Source organism: Quercus robur, chromosome 8, assembly GCF_932294415.1.
Source record: "Quercus robur chromosome 8, dhQueRobu3.1, whole genome shotgun sequence".
NCBI classification, from domain to species: Eukaryota; Viridiplantae; Streptophyta; class Magnoliopsida; order Fagales; family Fagaceae; genus Quercus; species Quercus robur.
Window position 1 is genome coordinate 63,182,457 of NC_065541.1, and position 24,202 is coordinate 63,206,658.

Genomic DNA, 24,202 nt, shown 5'->3' on the forward strand with positions numbered 1-24,202 from the left:
TGCACTTCCTCATGCACTCATTAACAAAAAGCAAAATAATAATAATAATAAGCCCTTTTTTTTTTTTTTTTTTTTACTAAAAAGTAGGGGTTTCTCAAATGACTGTGACTACCACAATTACAGCCAACATTGACCCACCGTTACTCATCTCTTTCCTTCTATATCCCGTATCCGTGGTACTAATTTATCTTTATCCACAAAACGCAAAAGCAACCAAAAATCCGAAACCACCCCGAAACTGCACTTTCCAAACAGAGCCTTACCTTACTCCCTACTCAATTCTCTCTCTCTCTCTCTCTCAGCCAACGTGAAACTGACCGTGTTTTCTTTAACAACTCAAAAAAAAAGCCAGCCCCACCTTCACTCCAACAAAATTCAATTTTTTTTTTTTTTTAATTCAAGTCCGCCAAAATGCCATGTTACTCTTGTCAGTTTCACGCGGGTATAAATAGCCATACCCCATAGCCAATTTCTCTGACCTCAACAACCAAGACTCTCTTTTCTGTTTTCAGTTTTTTCACAGCTCAGACCAGTCCCTGACGGAACGGTACTAACGACCGTTAGGGAGGTATTTTAGCAAACCCAATCAAAAAGAAAAAAAAGAAAAAAAAAAAATTTAGAGCGCCAGTCTCCAACTCAAACTCAAACTCACCGAGTCGACTCAGTGGTTTTGTGACTCGTCCGTCCGGATCTGAGTTTGAGCTCGAAATTGCTGAGATCTAAAGGTAATTCTGCATGTTGATTTTTTGTTACGAGTTTCGTCGGATCTGATGGTTTTAGTTTTTTTGCTTTGAGCTCTACGCGCAATGTGGTTCGAATTTTCGTTTAGTTGTTTTGAATGTACGTATTTTACTAGTTTTTTAATGAATTTTTTGTGCTGAATTTGAGCTCATTTCGATTTGCATGTTGAATTGCTTGAATTCATTTTGCTTATTTTGTCAGATCTGGTAACTATATTGCTGCTCTGTATGTTTTCTTTCTTTGGTTTGTGATTTTTGTAGCTAAAATTTACAATTGAGCTTGAATTACGCACTACAGTGTTTTCTCTTTTGATCTGTGTTTGTTTGGCACACAATTGAACTTATATTTATTACATGCAAACGGATTAATTGAGGATTATGATTCTTGTAGCCAAACACAACCAATAAGGGTTGTGTTTCTAAAAATTTTAAAAATTGTGATATAGATGCTGCTTAATTGTTGCTTATTGGTTCAAATCATAATTTTAAGAGTAAACAGAATGGCAAAATAAGAATCGTATTAGCGTGTAGAAACGAGAATGTTCTAGAAAGTCCGTGTTCAATTGTTTTTGGCTCTGAAGTTGCTGCATTTTACTAATTGTATGGAGTTTGAAATGTATGACAGTCTTTGGGGTTTTGTGGAAATAAGGAAAGAATGTTTTTTGGACATTTAGAATGGTTCAAACAGTCTGGTCTATGAAAGATAATTAAGAATATTTTAGACCGCATCATTTACTCGAAGCAATTGTTGTTTTTTTGGTAATATATCCTGTTTTGATTCCATGTCCTATATTGATTAATAACAAAATAAAACGGGTTTGCCTTGTTGACAGCTCTGGCCTTTGGCGTAGCTGGAATTTGTCTCGGTTTTATAATTCGAGCTAAATAATTTGTGGATGGATTTTCACTAACTGTTTTCAGCGATATGATTTATCTTATAATACTTGTGTGAAGCTTTTGGTTGTTCTGTAGGCACGTATTTGTTTGTGGCGTTATTGTACATATAGGAGATAATGGGTATTTATCTGCCATCCGAACTTTGACTTGCATTCTTTATTAGTCTGTGTTCAAAACTGTTGCTAACATTCTGACCATGTAATCATCAGGAAAAAGCAAGGGGCATATCACAATGAAGGCACTTATTCTCGTTGGAGGGTTTGGAACAAGGTTGAGGCCATTGACACTTAGTTTCCCTAAGCCTCTTGTTGATTTTGCTAACAAACCTATGATCCTTCATCAGGTATTAGTTTATGTTCAACTATGTTCATCAATTGGAAAATATTCTCTGTGAGCTTTTTTGTTAGAGAAATAATTATTTTGATTTTCATTATTGAAATTTGTAATTGAGAAGCTACTAATGTGAAATTTGTAATTGGGTAAAGTGTTAAGAAAAGTTCCAATGGTTGACCAAGTATGATATTGAATATTTTTTCACCATGTTCCTTGTCCACCTATAATCCTGAAGTCCTGAAGTTTTGAAATTCAACCTCTGACTTGGTATTCTGAATTCTTTATATAAATATCATTTCTTTTTTGGTATTGATGGTGAAAATTTTCCAATTTTTCTTAGAAAATGAATACAAAATTTAAATAACATTAATGAACTTGTTTGATTGAGAAGAAAATGCTATAATATATTGCAAACATTACTATAGATTCTGTTTTATTACTTTCTTAATCCCTGTTGTGGTTGTACAGCCTCCTTTCCCCCACCTTACCTGCCTTTCCCTTGTTTGTTTGTGTGATAAATGTAAGTTGACATATCTTTTAAATTTTTCATCAGATAGAGGCTCTTAAGGCTATTGGAGTCAGTGAAGTGGTTTTGGCTATCAATTACCAACCAGAGGTAAAGAATATGGCCTTTCTTCTTACTACTATGGTATAGTGATGATTTAATGCTGCAGACATTAATGTTGCTTAAGTTCTGCAGGTAATGTTGAACTTCTTGAAGGATTTTGAAACAAAGCTTGGGATCAAGATCACATGCTCACAAGAGACTGAGCCACTCGGCACTGCTGGTCCTCTTGCTCTTGCTAGGGACAAACTATTAGATGATTCTGGTGAGCCATTTTTTGTTCTCAACAGTGATGTTATTAGTGAATATCCTCTTAAGGAAATGATTGCATTCCACAAGTCCCATGGAGGAGAAGCTTCAATAATGGTGACCAAGGTAACACTCTAAATATATCTTACTTGAAGACACTGTGAAACACGCGGGGAAAGGTGATAACAAATATTTTCTTCTTATTGTCTAGGTGGATGAGCCATCAAAATATGGTGTGGTGGTTATGGAACAATCTACTGGAAAAGTTGAGAAATTTGTGGAGAAGCCAAAATTATTTGTTGGTAACAAAATAAATGCTGGAATTTACTTGTTGAACCCCTCAGTTCTTGATCGAATTGAACTGCGGCCCACCTCAATTGAGAAAGAGGTCTTCCCAAAAATTGCAGCAGAGAACAAGCTCTATGCTATGGTGCTACCAGGGTTTTGGATGGACATTGGACAACCGAGGGATTACATTACAGGGCTGAGACTCTACCTAGACTCATTGAGAAAGAATTCCCCATCAAAGTTGGCCAATGGCCCCCACATTGTGGGGAATGTTATAGTGGATGAGACTGCCAAAATTGGCGAGGGATGTCTGATTGGGCCTGATGTTGCCATTGGCCCTGGTTGTGTTGTTGAGTCGGGAGTTAGGCTCTCTCGCTGCACGGTAATGCGGGGAGTCCGCATCAAGAAGCATGCTTGCATTTCCAGCAGCATCATTGGCTGGCACTCCACTGTTGGGCAATGGGCCCGTGTGGAGAACATGACCATTCTTGGTGAAGATGTACATGTGTGTGATGAAATTTACAGTAATGGTGGTGTGGTTTTGCCCCACAAAGAGATCAAAGCAAGCATTTTGAAGCCAGAGATAGTAATGTGAGCAGGGAGTGTTTGTGAAATTAGTGTGCTGTGTTTAGGAAGTAGTAAAGTTATTGCATCTGATTCTCTGAAACATGTTTGTTCTATTTTTTCCCCTTTTCTCTTCTTTGTAAAAGTTCTTCAAATCTGAGTGATGTGAGTTAAATTATTGGAAGGGTCGGTGTCTTTTTATTGAAGGGCATAAAATGCACATTGGTGTGACGTGTATCTTAAAGTGTATATATAGAAATAAATTATTTGTTGGTTTCTCCAGCTTTGTGTAACTTATCGAGATGAATATTCTATGAATATTTTGTTTTTAATAACATTTTTAACCAGATGGTTGTTACAATGTTTTCAATGTTTGTATTCTGTGATTTGTTCTTGAAGATCCTGTGTCCCAGTGTCGGTAGCATAGGTTCTGAATTCTTTATTCATCTCAATCATAACGACAATAGATATTTTACAGGGTGGGCCTATACAGATCTTTCGCTATCATCTCTTGTCTGATTTGCTGAATAGTAATGCTTGCTTGACACATGCAACATAGGGTGAAGAGCTTTTTTTTTTTGATAGAGAAACAGGGTGAAGAACAAGTATGCGTTTGAGCATGGCATTTTTTTATAAAAGAAATTATAAGTTATGTGACATTTTGTAATGCAATGTATACTATCAAATACGCACTCATAAAATTGCTTGTTTGAGTGGGACAAGTTTGTCATGCATTCTTTTTCCTGCATAGCTTTCACAAGCTTTAGGAAAACATGGCGATCCTAATATCAATGGGATACAATGCAAAAATGAAGTAGATGTTTTATTTCAACTAATATGTATAATACGTTTAGCTCAATGACATTGTTTGGTATTTCAAAATTTCAACCGAAACATCAAGATTCAACTCCTCTCCCCCCCACCTAAAATGTATCGAGAGTACATATTGGGCTAGAAGAGAAATTAGAGCCCTATGATTTCTTCTTCTAAATCATAGGTCAGAGCTAACTAAAGATCTGGGTTGATGTTTTCCTGATCTGAAAATTTCATTTTTCTATCTCATTGTTTAGCAAAATTAACAATATAATAAAAGAGCCAAAACTTTTGGACTATTTATGCCACATCCATACTTCACAGAGCGGCACCGACAGTATAAAAGGTTCTACAGATTAATGGCTTATGGAAAATGTTTGATGTGAGCTGATTAGCTGGCCGAATCTCTTCAATAATTGCTGAGTACATTCTTTTGTGAAAAGAAAATATAGAAAACAATTGGAAAGTAATAAAGTACATAGAGAGCAATCAGTATGAGTGACCTGATCTTAAAATAAAAATTAAAACACGTGCAGTTCCTCATGGGAGTATGGACTATGGAACCATGTCCAAAGTCCAATCACTTATAAGATGCATTAAAAAAGTCCTTCATGGTGGACCCTTGGTGTGCAGTGATGGGCCAGAAAAGAAGCCCAACAAGTATGACTGTGTGGAGTATTGGGCCAACCCAAAGTTGAACTACTGGCTTACAACCCACAAAGCGAGGCGAGGACATCAAGTCCTGGGACCTGGGCCTCTATCACCGTCAAGCAAGGCAAGCTCTACATAAAAAGAAGTTGTTTTTAAATATTTTCAATTTAAGAAAATCTTGTTTTTCTTTTTGAGAAGAATTCATTGTGGAAGATTGAAAATTTCTCTGTCAAAATATTAAATTAAGTGGAACACGTCGCTGTTTATCACTTGATGTTCATTGAGACTTAAGAGTCACATGACTGAACAACATCATTGTTCATACATTTTCAAAAGAAATTTTCACCAAATAAAACTATCCTCTTTTATACATATAAATATATATATATATATATATATATATTAAAAAAAAAAAAAAGGTCGATTAGCTTAAATAAAAAATGCTAGTAAGAGAATTCATATAAGTACATGTAATTTTTTTTTTTTTTTTTGGTTTTATTTTAGTATTGGAACTTACTTTTTCTAATTTATATATTCACTTTTCAAAACACTTCATATCAAATTATCTATTTTACACTTCATTTTAATAAAAAATCAAATTTCTTGAATTTTTTTAAAATTTTTTCTCTTTCTTCACACACAATAATTATCATCGACTTTCTTTCTTTATCTATGGATACGTAAAGAAATAATAAAAATTAAATGTAAAATAAATAATGCTAGTGTAAATTGACATGATTATTGTAACAACCACGTATTTTTATATAATTTTACATGGCCTAATTTGTATAAATTTTGGGTTTGATTGGCTAAAATGTGATATATGCAAACACTGATACAAGTGGTCTAACTAATAACTCCGGTCTTATTAGAATTCTGAAAACACTTAACAATTAATTGTACTCTTAAATTCTGGGAATCAATTATGAATTCTCTGCAAATAAATCATGGTAGACAACATAATTGCTGTAACTCTAGCACTACTCCAGTACAATGAATGAGTGAAATGATTTCTGTTGAATTAACCAGAAGACTAATGAGGTAATGGAGACGTCCATGGAATCCAACCGGCAAGACTTAGTGGGAGCTGCTGATATGAGATGTCATTCTTTTATGGTCAACGAGAATTTTTTTTTCTCCTAAATGGTGTTATCTTATCTTGGTGTGATTCCTAAGTCATTAAGGCTTTCCCAGACTTTCCTGGCACATTGTGTTTCTGTTCCACTTCCAACAACCTTAGCTCTCATTCATTGCAAGTCCACCTTTACCAAAAATATATTCTATATATAGATCTTCACTCGTCCCCCTTACATAATTGCAACCAAGTGAAGTTGATTGTTCAGTTGCAAATCTGACACCAACAAACAATTTACCAGCTTCCTGCCCCCTCAAACCAAATGAAGCTTCACCAGACCAACCTATATGAACTTTGGCCTATGCACCTTCATGTCATTATTTTTTCTATAAACTTGTTGCAACCCACCATTACTGCCAATGCTCCAACAAACGAGACTGATCGTTTGGCTTTGATTAAATTCAAAGAATCTATAACTCATGACCCAGATATGATGTTGAGCTCATGGAATGATTCTATGCACTTCTGCAACTGGTTTGGAATCACCTGTGGCCGACGACACCAAAGAGTCACTGTCTTGGACCTACAAGGCTATAAGTTACGAGGGTCCATATCACCTCACATCAGCAACCTCACCTTCCTTAGGATCATCAATCTCCGAAACAACAGCTTCTATGGCAAAATCCCACATGAAGTTGGTCATTTGTTCCGGTTGCAAGAGGTCTATCTTAACAAGAACACATTGGAAGGTGAAGTGCCATCCATCTTGTCCAACTGCTCCAATGCTAGAATCATAAATTTTAGTTGGAATGAACTTAATGGGAAAATTCCAGCAGAGTTAGGCTCTTTGAAGATGCTTGAAATGCTTCTACTTGTTACAAACAATCTGACAGGAAGAATCCCACCATCCTTTGGAAATCTTATATCAATTAGAAGTTTCTCTTTAGCATATAACAATTTGGTGGGAAATATACCATATCGCATTGGTCATCTAAAAAGGTTAGTCATTTTCAGCATTTCAACCAATAAAATCTCAGGTACAATCCCTTCCTCCCTTTACAATATATCTTCTCTCCAAAAAATCTCATTCTCACTAAACCAACTCAACGATACTCTGCCAGCCAACATTGGCCTCGCTCTCCCTAATCTAAAAGTACCTTTTTTTTTGTTCTAATGAATTATCTGGGCCAATTCCTATTTCATCATGCAATGAATCTTAGCTTCAAATCCTTGATCTAAGTGAAAACAATTTTTTGGGATTAGTTCCAACTAATTTGGGAAATCTGTCAGATCTTTAGTGGCTAGGCTTGAGTAACAATTACCTAGGAAGGAGCGTGGATTTCTTAAAATCTTTGACCAATTGTAGTAAATTAGATATATTGGATTTAAGTAGAAACCAATTTGGAGGCGTTTTGCCCATACTTGTAGGTAACTTGTCAACCCAACTTACTGAATTATATTTTGGAGCCAATGAAATTTCAAGAACTATTCCTGTAACATTAGGGAATCTTAACAACTTAATTGTCTTAGGCATGGAGCATAATCTTTTCATAGGCCTCGTTCCCACTATTTTCGAGAAGTTTCAGAAAATTCAAGGATTGGCTTTAAATGGAAATAGATTGTTAGGAGAGATACCAACCTCCATAGGCAACCTTACTCAGTTATTCTTACTCGATTTAGATGAAAACAGATTAGAAGGAAGCATACCTCCAAGTCTTGGTAATTGCCCAAATTTGCAAATCTTAGACATTTCACAAAATAATCTTAGTGGATTTATCCCCCCACACAGCTTATTGGTCTATCTTCCCTTTCAATACTACTTAACTTGTCTCACAACTCATTTGTCTGCAAACTACCTTTTGAAGTAGGCAATCTGAAAAATATTAACTTGATATTTCTGAGAATAATTTGTCTGGGGAAATTCCTAACTCCATAGGAAATTGTTTGAGTTTGGAGTACCTTAGCTTGCAAGGTAATTCCTTTGAAGGATCCTTACCTTCATTTATGGCTTTCTTAAAAGGCCTCAAATTCCTTAATGTTTCAAGAAATAACCTGTCAGGCTCAATTCCAAAAGCTTTAGAAGAGCTTCCTTCTTTAAAAAAATTGAACCTTTCATTCAATGATATCGAGGGTGAGGTGCCAATAGAGGGAGTTTTCAAAAATGCAAGTGCTATATCAGTGATCGAAAATACTAAACTTTGTGGTGGTGTTCCACAATTGATGTTGCCTCCCTGTCTAGTTGAAGTTATGAAACCTACAAAGCCCCTTTCATTCAAACTTAAAATTGCAATCATTATTGTCATTGTATGTTTCCTTCTATTTTCACTCATTCTTTTTCTTCATTGGAGGAAAATATCAAAAAGGAATTCATCTTCTTTGGGCTCAATAATAGACCTCCTTCCAAATGTTTCTTATAAAATGCTTTATCAGGCAACCAATGGATTTTCTTCTAGTAACTTAGTTGGGATTGGTAGTTTTGGCTTTGTATATAAAAGATTTCTTCACCCCAAGGAAAGATTAGTTCCTGTAAAGGTCCTTAACCTTCAACAAAAGGGTGCTTCCAAGAGTTTTATGGCTGAATGTAATGTACTAAGAAATATCCGACATAGGAATCTTGTCAAGATATTAATATGTTGCTCGAGCATGGATTACAGTGGGAATCAATTTAAAGCTCTAATCTTTGAATTCATGACAAATGGGAGTCTAGATATTTGGCTTCATCCAAATATAGATAGGGAAGATCAATTAGGGGTCTTGAGCTTTCTTCAAAGACTAAATATTGCAATTGATGTTGCTTGTGCATTAGATTATCTTCACAACCATTCTGTGCAACCAATCATTCATTGTGATTTGAAGTGAAGCAATATTCTTCTTGACAATGATATGATTGCTCATCTAAGTGATTTTGGTTTAGTGAGACTCCTTTCAACTGTTATCGATTCTTCTCAAAAGCAAACTAGTACAATTGGTATAAAAGGGATCTATTGGCTATGCTACTCCAGGTAATTATCTTTCCAATTGTCCAATTTCTTAAAAATGCTTATAGATCTTGTTAATAATAGTTGTTCAAAACATATTGAATTGTACTTCTCCCCAAGACATATTGAATTTTTTTTTGAAATTATCTTACTATGAATATAAAATTTTCTTTGTATTAATATGCAACACAAAAACACAAACACAAACTCACGACATGATTTATTCCTTGATAAATCATAAATTTGATTAATTGACAGACATCAATTATTGACTATCCATTGGCCATGCTTTTTTTTCTAGGCATTTATTTCCTCAACTCTATCTGTTGTGATGATAGCTTGTCAATCAATTATACCAGATATGGTATAGCTAGTCTCAAAACATATCTAATGTTTTGTTTTATGTTTTTTGTCATTGCATGTCAACCTAATCAAGTAATAAATAATAATAGGACCCCTGATTAGAAGAGATTTAAGAGTAACATTTTGATGTCCCTTGAATGGCAATTGCTAAAATGTATTCAGAATTGTGAAAGAAGATTATTGAAACGAACATCTGACATAACTGTTTGTAAGCTGAATAAGTGAAGATTTCTGTCATTTTTGGCAAATAAAAGGAATCAGTTTTTGTCTCAAATTCAATGTAGTGAGATCTCTATGGCATATATATAGCTATCCTCACTGAAGAACTAGATTAAGAAACTTTTTGCTGCTAATTGTAGACCTAAAAAAGCTGCAGGGGAATACAACATTAATATGAAAAATTGAATCTCCAAATCACCCCAAAGTTGCTTCAAGAATGAAATCTCTAGCCAAAAAGAACCGAGGATCAAAACAAGAAACCTGTGTAGAACTAGAAAACTATAACATGACACAGAACTATTCCAAAAACTTCTTATCAAGCAGACTAATTACGAGGTGAAATTGAAGAGAATGCGTGGGCTACCATGTGAAGTACATAGAGAGCAATCACGATGAGTGGCCTGATCTTAAAATAAAAATTAGGCTAAAATGTAAAACTCACCTTTTAAGTTTCACCTTTTGTCATTTTAGTTTTTTTTTTTTTTTTTTTTTGGAAGTCTGCAATATCATTAAACTTAGGTAGAACCCAGAGAAATTACATCAGAGTTAACTTTAGATACAATAAAAGGGGGAGTGTCCTCCACCCAAATAATACAATCTTCAATTTCCTTAGCATGTCTAGCCATTAAATGAGCTGCTTTGTTACAGTCCCTTCGTGCAAAACATGCCTTCCAGGACCTGAAATTTGGCAGCCATGTCTTAGTCCCCGAGATGAGTTGCTGGATTGATAAAGGGGCAAGTTGCTTTGTAGACAAAGCATGAATGACCACCTGCGAATCCCCTTCAATAATGACTTCTCTAAGTCCCAGCTCCCATGCAAAAATAATACCACACTCCACTGCTTTGGCTTCAGCTTCTAATGCTCCCAGAGGGAAACGAATCCTCTTCGACAGAGCTTCCATGATCTCTCCTCTATCATTTCGAACTATTATTCCCAATCCAAAATGCCCTTCATCCTTAAACGTTGCTCCATCTATGTTTATCTTGTACCACCCGTGGGGTGGAGGCTTCCACCGTTCCTGCGTAGATTCACACCTTGGGACCGTGATGGTTGTTGCTTGTCTGAACTCCTTCATGTACCTGTAAGCATTTGTGACTATAACCGTTGTTGTTTTAGAGAAACCACCATGCTTGACATCGTTTCTATTGTTCCCAATGCCCCATGCCGCTGCAATAAGGACTTCCAAGTCGGCATTTTGGAGTCGCTCTTTAAACAGCCAAAGTAAGTCACAGAAATCTTTTGGCTCCCAAGTGGTATTAAGTGGCTTGACACCGAGGATTGTCCATACTTCCATGGCCAAGCCGCAGCCCCAGAAAACATGTCCCGGTGTCTCTGTTGCTTTGCACATGTCACATTCTACGTCAACTTGCATGTGGTGGTCTCTGAGGCAAGTCTTGGTGGGAAGAATATTTTTGCTTGCCCACCATGCAAAGTTTCTTAGTTTGCATGGGCATTTGAGGCTCCAAATGGTCTTCCAAAGGCTTTCCATTACTGTACTGTTCGAGCTTTGGCCAATATCTTCGTTTTCTTGGAGTTGTTGAGCAACTCGGTATGCACTACGAATGGAGAACAAACCATTTGCAGTGGCTGACCAAACTTGTCTGTCTTCAGTGGGGAATGAGCTGAGGGGGATGCCGAGGATAACCTCTGCCTCATGTGGGAGGAAAGTATTACGCACAACATCTTCTCTCCAGGTGCGCAAAGTCTGATCAATCAAGCTTGATACTTGGCTTCCCTCCTGGAGATTCTTCCTCGGACTAACAGGCTTGAAGTGGGTAGGTGTTGGCAACCATTTGTCTTCCCATAACTTGATCTTGTTGTCGTTGCTGACGCTCCATCTGGTACCTTCCACCACAATATTCTTGGCTGCCATAATGCTTCTCCATGCAAAGGAGGGGCGCTTCCTTAATTCGGCTTCAAGGAATGTGGAGTCCTCAAAATACTTGGCTTTGAAGACCTGGTGAAAAAGTGTGTTTTGGTTATGCATTAATCTCCACCCCTGTTTTGCAAGGAGAGCTAAGTTAAAGGCTTTTAAATCTTTGAATCACATTCCTCCATCTGCCTTAGGCTTGCATAACTTATCCCATGCGATCCACGGGATTTTCCTTTCCTCCTTTTTTCGTCCCCACCAAAACCGGCTAATCATGGCTCCAAGCTCCTTACATAATGAGTCCGAAAGCTTAAAACAGCTCATGGAATATGTCGGTGTGGCTTGGGCCACTTCCTTTATAAGTGTTTCTCTACCAGCACTGGACAGTAACTTCCCCTTCCAACCGGCAATCTTCTTTCCCACTTGGTCCTTAATTTTGTTAAAGGCTTTCTTTTTCCCTCTACCAACTAATGATGGTAGTCCCAGATATTGCTCATGCTGTTTAATGATTTGTGCTCCAAATAATTCTTTGACGAAGTCTTAGGTTTCTGTAGGCGTGTTTTTGCTGAAAAACAAGGATGTTTTGTCCCTGTTCATCTTCTACCCCGACGCCATGTCATAATCCCGAAGAATTTTCCAAATGTTGGAGCACTCAGTCATGTTGGCTTTGCAAAAAACAAGGCTATCATCAGCAAATAGTAAGTGGGAGATCTGAGGGGCTCTCCAGCATACTGAGACACCATTAATGCTTCCTCTGTTTTCTGCTTGCTTTAACAGGACAAAGAGACCTTCCCCACATAATAAGAAAAGGTACGGCGATATGGGATTGCCTTGTCGAATACCATGTGTTGGTCGGATTAAGCCCTTAGGCTCTCCATTCAAAAGCACAGAGTATGAGTTATTTTAGTTTTTTTTTAGTTTTAGTTTTGTCATCTCAGTCCTTTATGTTTCAAAGTTTGTCAATTAGGCTATAATGTTCCTCATGGGAGTATGGAACCATGTCCAAAGTCCAATCACTTTAAGAGTCCTTGCTGACGAGCCTTTCGTGTGCAATGATGGGCTAGAAAAGATGCCCAACAAGTATGATTGTGTGGAGTATTGAGCCGACCCAAGGTCCAACTAGTGGCTTACGATCCATAAAGTAAGGCCATCAAGTCCTGGGACCTGGGCCTCTGGCACCGTCAAGCAAGGCAAGCTCTTGCTTCTAGAATCTACATAACAAGAAGTTGTTTTTAATTTTTTTTCAATTTTCAAAAATCTGGTTCTTCTTTTTCGACAAGAATTCATTGTGGAAAGATGAAAATTTCTCTTTCTAAATATTAAATTAAGTGGAACTCATTCGATAAATGGTCATTGTTTATCACTTGATGTTTATTGAGACTTCAAAGTCATATGACTAAATAGCATCATTGATTATACATTATCAAAAGAAATTTTCACCAAATAAACTATTGACTCTTCGCTTTTATATATATATATATATATATATATATAAAAGTCTTTCTGCTTAGATAAGTAAAAAAGCAAGTAAGAGTATTCGTATAATTTTGTGCAAAAAATTCTTTCTATTTTAGCATAAAAACTTACTTTTTTATTTTACATACTCACTTTTCAAAACATCCCACATTAGATTATTTATTTTACATTACATGTTATTAAAATATTAAATTTTCTTGATTTTTTTTTAATTGTTTCTTTTTTCTTCACACACAATAATCATCATTGACTATTTTTTTTTTTAATCTTCTTGATGCATAAAGAAAGAACAAAAAATTAAATACAAAATTTACACGATTACTATAGCAACTGTATATTTTTTTCATAATTTTGCATGACTTAATGTGGATAACTTTGCGTGGTCTAATGTGGCTAAGTTTTGGGCATAGTTGACTAAACTATGATACATTTTTTATTATGCACTTATGCTAGTACTCTTTAATTACTAAATGGACAAAATTCAGTTATAAAATTGGTTGAAGCCTAAGCCTACAATCTTACTCAATAAAATAAATATTACTACATATTTTGAAAATCTAACCGTTAAATTGCATGTTTCTTACTCTCTTAATACACGACAAAATTGTTGTCAATCGGATATGTGGGTCCAGGGAGCTTATGATCTGGCCCACGCTCTATTAAGGCTCGGGGCCCGTGCCGAGGAGGGTAAGTGCCGAGGACGAATGGGGAAAGGCCGAAGTGTCAAAAGGAACCGCCGAGGACGACCCTGTCCTCAGCACTCCAGGACCTCAAGGGGAAGAGCAACGTCTCGATGATGGCTGCCCCCAAAAAGCCCCCTGAAGGAGATGCGAGTAGAATGGGATCCACGTGGGGGTACGGTGCAAAGCTGGTTCAGGTTAAATACGTTCCCTCTGCATTAAATGCACCCGCCAGCGTCCTGACCATGTTAATGAGAAAAGACGCCTAGACAAGGTAACTTCGATCATCGCAACTAACAGAAAGTAAGGAGGGACAGCTGATGGGACGGGTACAGAAGTAGGCACCTGCCTGACTAACAAGTGGAGGGCTAAGATCAACCAAGAAGGGCTATATAATGCGAAGGTTAATGCACCAAGAGGGGGGCTGAAAAAAATGGCCAAAAACCAGAGCCTTCCAGCCCGCCTCCTGGAGAAAAACTCCTAGGGCGAACACGATTTAACTATGTATGAACACCACGAAAAATCCACTGTCTGGTGATCAAGACCTAACCTTTCAAACCCACGCTCTATAAATGATATTGTTTGGGCCTTTTTAATGCGAACCCAACATTATTATGGGTCGTTACAAATCGTGTCCTTACAATTGGCGCCGTCTGTGGGGAAGTATTGTGTCTTGGCACTGGTGGTGGGTTGATACAATCCTTCACATCATTTTCATTAGCCGGATATAGTGTTTTAGAGTAAAGTCCCACTAGGGGCTACGTTTCTTCACTAGGAGCTGCGCTTTGTAGCGTCAGCAACACGGATGGTTCTAGGGGCTTGGCCGAGGAGCTAATCCCCTTAAACCAAGGTCCCACACCATAGCCGAAGGGATAATTCCCCCAACTTATCAAAATCAAGTTTTTGACAGAACTAAGGTATTGCATGGTCCTCGGACTCAAACCTATGGGGAAACCAACTACTTATCAAAATCAAGTTTTAGACAGAACCAAGGTATTGCATGGTCCTCGGACTCAAACCTATGGGGAAACCAACTACTTAAAAATCAAGTTTTGGACAGAACCAAGGTATTGCATGGTCCTCGGACTCAAACCTATGGGGAAACCAACTACTTATCAAAATCAAGTTTTGGACAGAACCAAGGTATTGCATGGTCCTCGGACTCAAACCTATGGGGAAACCAACTACTTAAAAATCAAGTTTTGGACAGAACCAAGGTATTGCATGGTCTTCGGACTCAAACCTATGGGGAAACCAACTACTTTAAAGAAACCTGGATACTAAGCAGGACCTAACACTACACGTGACATCTCGGATAATGCCTATATCTCCATTGAATGAGGGTCAAACATGAGTTTAAGGCTCTGCAAGAGCAGGTAAGCTAACTTTCTGAAACATGATTCTAAATATATCGCATGCACAACTACTCATACGTGTTAAAATAATTAGTTCAAAATTCATAAACAATAGTAAGTATCGACGAGGGCAACTAACAAGTAACCAAAAGGAAAAAGGAAGAAAAGAATTTCATATACATGTTCAACAGGTTCAATCTACTAGCAGATTACAAAGTTTTCAAAATGAAAAAGAAACAAGTTAATCGTTAAACTAAAAACAAGTACGAAGCCTGGCCGGGGTTTCTACTTCTTTAATTTTGCATCGACCACGTCCGGGGAAGGAGGAACGAGATCAGCTTCGGTGTCCTGGAGGACAGTCCCTTCTGGAGAAGGCAGAGCAAGATCGGCGTTGGGGCTCTGGGGGACCACAGCAAGGGGAATTGCCTATAGGGGCTGGGCAGGTATGGCTGGCTCTTCGGCATTAGGCATCTGAGTGCCAGCCACGGGCTCAGCAACCTCTTTAGGTACCTCGGGATCCGTATGCTGAGATGCTTCTATCACACCCTGAAGCTCCCCTTCTTTAGGCGGCTCGCCAGGAGAGGCGCCGACCTGTACGGATTCCGACTAAGTGACCCCTTCCTCGTGTTGGTCGCTCACAGCCATGGATCTGGTGGGAGTGGCCTCACGGATGGCTGTAGGGTAGAATATGTTCTCCGCTTTCCACAAATCGGAAGACGCATCCACCCCAGCTCGCTTCAAGGCCTCTTCCCAAACCTGGGCGCAGTAAAGCCTGCATACTCCGGGAATCTGGGCTTTAAGGATGGCTTGGGTTTCAGCTACCCCTGCGTTTTAACCATCATCCTCGGCCGTTTCCTTGGCAGCCTCAGCCTCGTTTCTGGCAAATTCGGCCTCCCGCTTGGCCCTTATGGCTTCGTCACGGGCATACTCCGCCACACCTTTGTCATGCTCTGCCGTGACCAGTCTTTTATTTAAATCCTTGATCAGTTCTTTAGCTATTTGCAACTGATCCTCGGCTTCTAGCAGACGTTTTGTTTGGTCCTCGGCCTGTTTTTGGGCGCTGGCTAAACCCGCCGAGGTGCTATCCCTCTCTCGGATAGCGTCTGTTAGGGCAGTCTTGGCCTTGGCAAGGTCGTCCTCAGAAGCTTTAAGAGTCCGCGTGGCCAGTAAGCGCTTGGAGCGTTCATTCTCGGCCACTTTACTCTAATTGTTCACCTCTTCCTCCATCCTATAGGTGGCTTGGAGAGCCTGTCAAGGGAGATAAGTACATCGTGAATATCAAGCCGGGAGTAAGAGTTAATAAAGTTTTAGGTTTCAAGAGCCTTACCATGCCCAAGTACCTCTTCGTACTAAGGAAGACCTCCTGCATCCTCATTTTCTTCAGCCCATCCATGTCGGTGGGAAGTAGCATGGTTCTCACTAGTGCGTCTGCCACGTAACCACCCTCGTCGTCTCCAAGGTCCCTCATGGACGCGGTTTCGAGCAGTGGACCCCCACGGAGCATTGGAGCGGGAAGTCAGGCGCTTGGCGAGGACTGGGCCTCGATCCCCTTTCCCTTGCCTTGGGAAGATTGGACTTCAGTCTCTTTACCCTTGCTTTGGTGCCCAATCTTCAGTTGTTTTGCACGCGGGGCTTCTTCCCTCTCCTTAGAAGGTTGAGATTTTCCCCTATCCATGGTTTCCTTGCCCTTGGGGCTCCTTTTTCTCTTTGAATCAGTACCTTCCGGCCAAGGAGGCAGAGCTGGTTGGGAAGTTTGGGGCAGGAAGTTTGGGGCAGGGGGATTGTGGCTATGACTTTGTGGAAGATGACCTAGTCTGGACAGTTTAGGGCTGAGGTGGTGGGGAAGGAGCATTGGGTTGTGGCGTTCCCTGCGCATCCTTCCCTGGTTGACCCTCGAGGAGTTCGAATAGGGTGGTCGGGGGCTTCCTCTTGAGTCCCATCTCGGCTTGAGAAGATGTGCCTACTGATGACAATTCCGCCTCGGACAAGGCTGTGTCACCTATATCACCAGGAGGATCCTCGGATTGGTTGGCTAGGTCAAATACCCCAAACCCTTCCTCAAGCTGATCTAACTCGCCTTCGTCCTCTGCTACTTGATGAGATGAGGAGAGGTCCACCAGTGGGATGCTCTCTGGGACAAATGGTACCTCGGAGATTAAAAAACCTGTCTCGACCACGGTAATTTTTGGAAGCCGAGGATGGCTGGTGCTGATCACGTGCCTAGCATCGACAAATGACTTCTGAACTGGAGCATACCCTAATATTTTGTGAGCGGCTCGGATATATGCAAACACGGATACAATACAAGTACTCTAAGTAATAACTTCCTCTTATTAAAATTTTGAAAACACTTACAATTAAGTTGTACTCTTAAAATTTTGGGAATAAATTATGAATTCTCTGCAAATAAATCATGGTGGGCAACATAGTGGCCGTTTGATCACCGAGTTTAAACACTAGTGTTCAGTGTTTAAACACTGAACACTAGTGTTCAAAAATAGAAAAGCGCGTTTGGCAACATATCTGTGTTAAGTGATGCTTGAAAATTGTTGTTGGAAATATGGTTTTTAAATGATACTTTTTGAAATCACCCGTGGCCTCTTTTCAAACAACAAACAACATTTTTTTGATAGGAAGTGGCAATACTGTAAATACCTTCAAACACCATAGGGACCACCTGATGTGATATATCCGTGTTCAGTTCTCTTCCTCTCATCAGACCTTCCTGCCCTCATCAAATAAAAAATTTTATTTTGTATGGGATGTCAGCTTTTTTTTAAATCATTCTCCCACATACCAAACACATATTTATATTTTTCGAACACTAAAACATGTTATTTAAACAATGATACCAAACATATTTTTTTTTGATTTATAAACACTAAAACATGTTTTTCAACAACACTTTTTAAACCACAGTTTTCATATCTTTTTAAACAACAATTTACAATTTTTAAACTCTATGACCAATTGCTGTAACTCTAGCACTACTCCAATACAATGAATGAGTGAAATGATTTCCGTTCAATTAACTAGAAGACTAATGAGGTGATGGAGACGTCCATGGAATCCAACTGGCAAGACTTAGTGGGAGCTGCTGATATGAGAGGTCATTCTTGGTGTCATTCTTGGTCAACGATAATTTTTTTTTTTCTCCTAAATGGTGTTATCTTGGTGTGATTCCTAAGCCTTTAAGGCCTTCCCAGACTTTCCTGGCACATTGTGTTTCTGTTCCACTTCCAACAACCTTAGCTCTCATTCATTGCAAGTCCACCTTTACCAAAAATATATTCTATATATAGATCTTCACTCGTCCCCCTTACATAATTGCAACCAAGTGAAGTTGATTGTTCAGTTGCATATCTGACACCAACAAACAATTTACCAGCTTCCTGCCCCCTCAAACCAAATGAAGCTTCACCAGACCAACCTATATGCACTTTGGCCTATGCACCTTTATGTCATTCTTCTTTTTTCTATAAACTTGTTGCAACCCACCATTACTGCCAATGCTTCAACAAACGAGACTGATCGTTTGGCTTTGATTAAATTCAAAGATTCTATAACTCATGACCCACATATGATGTTGAGCTCATGGAATGATTCTATGGACTACTGCAACTGGTTTGGAATCACGTGTGGCCGACGACATCAAAGAGTCACGGCCTTGGACCTACAAGGCTATAAGTTACAAGGATCCATATCACCTTACATCAGCAACCTCACCTTCCTTAGGATCATCAATCTCCGAAACAATAGCTTCTATGGCAAAATCCCGAATGAAGTTGGTCATTTGTTCCGACTGCAAGAGCTCTATCTTAACAATAACACATTGCAAGGTGAAGTACCATCCATCTTATCCAACTGCTCCAATGCTAGAATTATACATTTTGGTTGGAATGAACTTCTTGGGAAAATTCCAGCAGAGTTAGGCTGTTTGAAGAAGCTTGAAAGGCTTATGCTTGGTGCAAACAATCTGACAGGAAGAATCCCACCATCGTTTGGAAATCTTTCATCAATTAGATCTTTCTCTCTAGCATCTAACAAATTGGTGGGAAATATGCCATATAGCATTGGTCATCTAAAAAGCTTAGTCAATTTCACCATTACAGCCAATAAAATCTCAGGTACAATCCCTTCCTCCCTTTACAATATATCATCTCTCCAAATCATTTCAATTTCAGAAAACCAACTTAAAGATACACTTCCAGCCAACATTGGCCTTGCTCTCCCTAATCTGAAAGTACTTTCTTTTGGTGGAAATGAATTTTCGGGACCAATTCCTCTTTCATTATGCAATGCATCTGAGCTTCAAATCCTTGATCTATATAGAAACAATTTTTCGGGATTAGTTCCAATTAATTTGGGAAATCTGCCAGATCTTCACTGGCTAGGCTTGAGTTCCAATTACCTAGGAAGGAGCCTGGATTTCTTAAAATCTTTGACCAATTGCAGTAAACTAGATACATTGGATTTAAGTGGAAACCAATTTGGAGGTGTTTTGCCCATATCTGTAGGTAACTTGTCAACCCAACTTACTAAATTATATTTTGGAGGCAATGAAATTTCAGGAGCTATTCCTGTAACATTAGGGAATCTTGTCAACTTAATTATCTTAGGCATGGAAGAAAATCTTTTCACAGGCCTCATTCCCACCATTTTTGAGAAGTTTCAGAAAATTCAAGTATTGGCTTTAAATGGAAATAGATTGTCAGGAGAGATACCAACATCCATAGGCAACCTTACTCAGTTATTCATACTCCAATTAGAAGAAAACATATTAGAAGGAAGCATACCTCCAAGTCTAGGTAATTGCCCAAATTTGCAAATCTTAGACATTTCACAAAATAATCTTAGTGGATTCATCCCCCTTATTGGTCTATCTTCCTTTTCAATACGACTTAACTTGTCTCACAACTCATTTACCGGCAAACTACCTTTTGAAGTAGGCAATCTGAAAAATATTAACCAACTTGATATCTCTGAGAATAATTTGTCTGGGAAAATTCCTGGCTCCATAGGAAATTGTTTGAGCTTGGAGTACCTTAGCTTGCAAGGTAATTCCTTTGAAGGATCCTTACCTTCATCTATGGCTTTCTTAAAAGGCCTCCAATTCCTTGATATTTCAAGAAATAACCTGTCAGGATCAATTCCAAAAGGTTTAGAAAAACTTCCTTTTTTAAAAGATTTGAACATCTCATTCAATGATATCGAGGGTGAGGTGCCAACAGAGGGAGTTTTCAAAAATGCAAGTGCTATATCAGTGATCGGAAATACTAAACTTTGTGGTGGTGTTCCACAACTGATGTTGCCTCCATGTGTTGTTGAAGTCATGAAACCTACAAAGTCCCTTTCATTCAAACTTAAAATTTCAATCATTGGTGTCGTTGTATGTTTCCTTCTATTTTCATTCATTCTTTTTCTTCATCGGAGGAAAAAATCAAAAAGGAATTCATCTTCTTTGGGTTCAACAATAGACCTCCTTCCAAATGTTTCTTATAAAATGCTTTATCAGGCAACCAATGGATTTTCTCCTAGTAACTTAGTTGGGACTGGTAGTTTTGGCTCTGTATATAAAGGAGTTCTTCAACCTGAGGAAAGATTAGTTGCTGTAAAGGTCCTTAACCTTCAACGAAAGGGTGCTTCCAAGAGTTTTATGGCTGAATGTAATGTACTAAGAAATATCCGGCATAGGAATCTTGTCAAGATATTAACATGTTGCTCAAGCATGGATTACAATGGGAATCAATTTAAAGCTCTAGTCTTTGAATTCTTGACAAATGGGAGTCTAGATACCTGGCTGCATCTAAAGATAGACAAGGAAGATCATTCGGGGGTCTTGAGCCTTCGTCAAAGACTAAATATTGCAATTGATGTTGCTTGTGCACTAGATTATCTTCACAACCATTCTATGCAACCAATCATTCATTGTGATTTGAAGCCAAGCAATATTCTTCTTGACAATGACATGATTGCTCATCTAAGTGATTTTGGTTTAGCGAGACTCCTCTCAACTGTTACTGATTCTTCTCAAAAGCAAACTAGTACAATTGGGATAAAGGGATCTATTGGCTATGCTGCTCCAGGTAATTATCTTTCCAACTGTCTAATTTCTTAAAAATGCTTATAGATCCTGTTAGTAATAGTTGTTCAAAACATATTGAATTGTACTTCTCCCCAAAATATATTGAATTGATTTTTGAAATTTCTTACCATGAATATAAAATTTTCTTTGTATTAATATGCAACACAAAAACAAACAAACTCGCGGCATGATTTATTCCTTGATAAATCATAAATTTGATTAATTGACAAACATCAATTATTGACTATCCATTGGCCATGCCTTTTTTTTTAGGCATTTATTTCCTCAACTCTATATGTTGTGATGATAGCTTGTCAATCAACTATATCAAATATGATATAGCTAGTCTCGAAACAGATCTAACGTTTGTTTTATGTTTTTTGTCATTGCATGTCAACCACCATTAATCAAGTAATAAATAAGAATAGAACCCCTGATTTTATTTGAACATGGGTCTAGCCAAGGCATTTAGGAAGGCCAGTACCTAATGTGTGCAACATATCCATATTTGTAAAATAGTTTGATTACATTGTCATAATCCTAACCATTAACCATGTTTCTTGTGCTTCATATAAATAAAAAAAATTACCTCCCAAGTTCCTCAAAAAAAAAAAAAAAAAAAAAATTCCACCAAAGACCCTATGCTGCTATTCTAATGTAGAAATTATCATTTTTCTCACATGAAATTTTGAAATGATAACATCTATCATACCCTTCTTTCTGAAGTTCAAATTCTTTTTGGTTTTTGATGAATCAGATGAATTTGCACTCTCATTAAATCCCAAATCTCATTATAACATGAACTGCAAAATCTTCTTATATATCATAAATTGTAGAGTATGGTATGGGCAACGAGGTATCAACTGAGGGAGATGTGTACAGCTTTGGAGTATTTCTACTAGAGATGTTTTTGGGGAAGAGACCAACTGATGAAATGTTTAAAGATGATCTCAATCTCCACAGTTTTGTTAGGAATGCATTGCCAGAACGACTTGTTCAAATTGTGGACCCAGCACTTCTTATAAGAGAAGTTGAAGAGATGCCAGCAGCTGCAGTGGCAGCTAGAGAATATTATAATGAGAATGAAATTGAAGCAGATGAAGAAACTCAAGGTATTGTTAACCACGGCCATGTGGAATCTAATGTGTATAAGTGCTTAGTCTTGGTCCTTGAAATTGGTCTTGCATGTTCCGTGGAGTCCCAAAAGGAAAGAATGAAAATGGAGGAAGTTAGCAAGGAACTACATTCAATAAAAAATGCTTTTCTAGGTTCTAGGATTTGAAGTGGTTAGAGAATCCAAGTTGAGGTCCTACTACATTTCAAATTCAAATTAGCTTAAATAAAATTGCAAATGAGAAATGTCTCATAAAATGGTGATGTCCTAAGTTGTAATACACTGGCCATTACGGTTTTTTTTTTTTTTTTTGGATTAATGATCTTGATTGTACAACTAAATTTTCTTCTATATCAAAATGTTGGAGTAACATATTCGGTTGTTTAGACCCCAGACAGGATATCAATTTACAAGAAATGACAAAAATAACTAATTTATACTTGGATCACACCGCAAGAAACTACATTTGGGGATACATGTTTTGGGGATTACAGAGCATTTATCAGAGTACCAACTAACCAGATGAAGAAACCACAGTATCAAGGATGTTGGACACATCTATAGATTCCATGATTAATCAGTTTGTGTTGCTCCTCATGATTAATCCTGATAAGATGTGTGAAGGCTTGACCAGCTGTAATAATTGATGTTTTCCTAATGATTTCGTCAACTATAACCACTGCAAGGCCCAAGTTGCTTAACCACCAGTGTTCTTTCAGGCCAGGAAATAAAAAACTTTCAATGAAGTACTCCAGCAGTGAGAAGAGCATTGCCATGATCTAGTTTTTGCTGATCAGAAGAGATTTAAGAGTAACATTTGATGTCCCATGAATGGCAATTGCTAAAATGCATTCAGAACTGTGAAACAAGATTATTGCAACGAACATCTGACATAACTGTCAGTAAGCTGGGTACGTGAAGATTTGTCATTTTTGGCAAATAAAAGGAATAAGTTTTTGTCTCAAATTCAATGTAGTGAGACCTATATGGCATATATGTAGCTATCCTCACTGAAGAACTAGATGAAGAAACTTTTTGGTGCTAACTGTAGACCTGAAAAAGATGCAGGAGAATACAACATTAATATGGAAAATTGAATCTCCAAATCACCCCAAAGTCGCTTCAAGAATGAAATCTCCTGCCAAAAAGACCCAAGGATCAAAACAAGAGACCTGTGTAGAACTTGAAAACTGTAACATGACACAGAATTGTTCCAAAAAACTTCTTATCCCCCCAAACATGTATCCGCAAGGAGGCAGACTAATTACAATGTGAAATTGAAGAGAATGCGTGGCCTACCATGTCAAGTGGGAGCCTACACTGTAGCACAAACAAATTGTAAGAAGAGAGATGATGTAAAAAAGAGTCCTTGATGGTGGGCCTTAGGTGTGCAGTGATGGGCCAGAAAAGAAGCCCAATAAGTATGACTGTATGGAGTATTGAGCGGACCCAAGGTCCAACTAGTGGCTTACAATCCACAAAGCAAAGCCATCAAGTCCTGGGACCTGGGCCTCTGGCACCGTCAAGCAAGGCAAGCTCTTGCTTCTAGAATCTACATAACTAGTCGCTAACCCGTGCGATACACGGGAAAACTATTGAAAATAAGATTTTAAAAAGAGAATTTTATTAATTTTAGTTTATATCAAATATTTATTTATGGTAGTTTAAAATATTATTTCAAATCTTCATTTCATTTTATTTTAGTTGGAATAACTTATATAATTAAATGAAATGCTTATAAATAAGAGATGACATTAATAATATACTATATATAGTTAGTGATTATTCAAGATATCATTCAAATATGACAATTTTTTGGTTTTAAAAAAAGAACAATATTAATGCATTTAAACACAAAATACTATATTGTCCAATAGATATTACAA

At 37.9% G+C, this 24,202-nt stretch overlaps 3 protein-coding genes across 4 annotated transcripts; all 3 read left to right on the forward strand.

Annotated features, from left to right (window-relative positions):
* The first annotated feature begins 251 nt into the window (after window positions 1–251).
* Window positions 252–3,918, forward strand: LOC126697577 (mannose-1-phosphate guanylyltransferase 1). Its single transcript, XM_050394640.1, has 5 exons — window positions 252–725; window positions 1,847–1,980; window positions 2,524–2,586; window positions 2,671–2,910; window positions 2,996–3,918. The coding sequence occupies exons 2-5, from the start codon at window positions 1,870–1,872 to the stop codon at window positions 3,665–3,667; spliced, it is 1,086 nt and encodes a 361-aa protein (XP_050250597.1). The 5' UTR covers window positions 252–725; window positions 1,847–1,869; the 3' UTR covers window positions 3,668–3,918.
* Window positions 3,919–6,307: 2,389 nt separating this feature from the next.
* On the forward strand, window positions 6,308–22,688 carry LOC126697578 (probable LRR receptor-like serine/threonine-protein kinase At3g47570). Of its 2 annotated transcripts, XM_050394642.1 has the most exons (3): window positions 6,308–6,721; window positions 18,754–21,203; window positions 22,039–22,688. In XM_050394642.1, the coding sequence occupies exons 1-3, from the start codon at window positions 6,498–6,500 to the stop codon at window positions 22,482–22,484; spliced, it is 3,120 nt and encodes a 1,039-aa protein (XP_050250599.1). In that variant the 5' UTR covers window positions 6,308–6,497; the 3' UTR covers window positions 22,485–22,688. The 2 variants fall into 2 exon arrangements, with proteins under 2 accessions (XP_050250599.1, XP_050250598.1); XM_050394641.1 differs by lacking the exon at window positions 6,308–6,721 and having other exon boundaries at window positions 18,247–21,203.
* On the forward strand, window positions 8,023–9,167 carry LOC126697579 (probable LRR receptor-like serine/threonine-protein kinase At3g47570). The gene has a single exon (XM_050394643.1). The coding sequence runs from the start codon at window positions 8,180–8,182 to the stop codon at window positions 9,032–9,034; it is 855 nt and encodes a 284-aa protein (XP_050250600.1). The 5' UTR covers window positions 8,023–8,179; the 3' UTR covers window positions 9,035–9,167.
* Window positions 22,689–24,202: the final 1,514 nt, after the last annotated feature.

Bases quoted from the DNA above. Each gene is read 5' to 3' on its own strand.
- LOC126697577 (XM_050394640.1), top strand. From the start codon at position 1,870: ATGAAGGCACTTATTCTCGTTGGAGGGTTTGGAACAAGGTTGAGGCCA. The intron at 1,981-2,523 runs GTATTAGTTTAT...ATTTTTCATCAG, and splicing joins AACCTATGATCCTTCATCAG to ATAGAGGCTCTTAAGGCTAT. The intron at 2,911-2,995 runs GTAACACTCTAA...CTTATTGTCTAG, and splicing joins CTTCAATAATGGTGACCAAG to GTGGATGAGCCATCAAAATA.
- LOC126697579 (XM_050394643.1), top strand. From the start codon at position 8,180: ATGGCTTTCTTAAAAGGCCTCAAATTCCTTAATGTTTCAAGAAATAAC.
- LOC126697578 (XM_050394641.1), top strand. From the start codon at position 18,527: ATGAAGCTTCACCAGACCAACCTATATGCACTTTGGCCTATGCACCTT. The intron at 21,204-22,038 runs GTAATTATCTTT...CATAAATTGTAG, and splicing joins TATTGGCTATGCTGCTCCAG to AGTATGGTATGGGCAACGAG.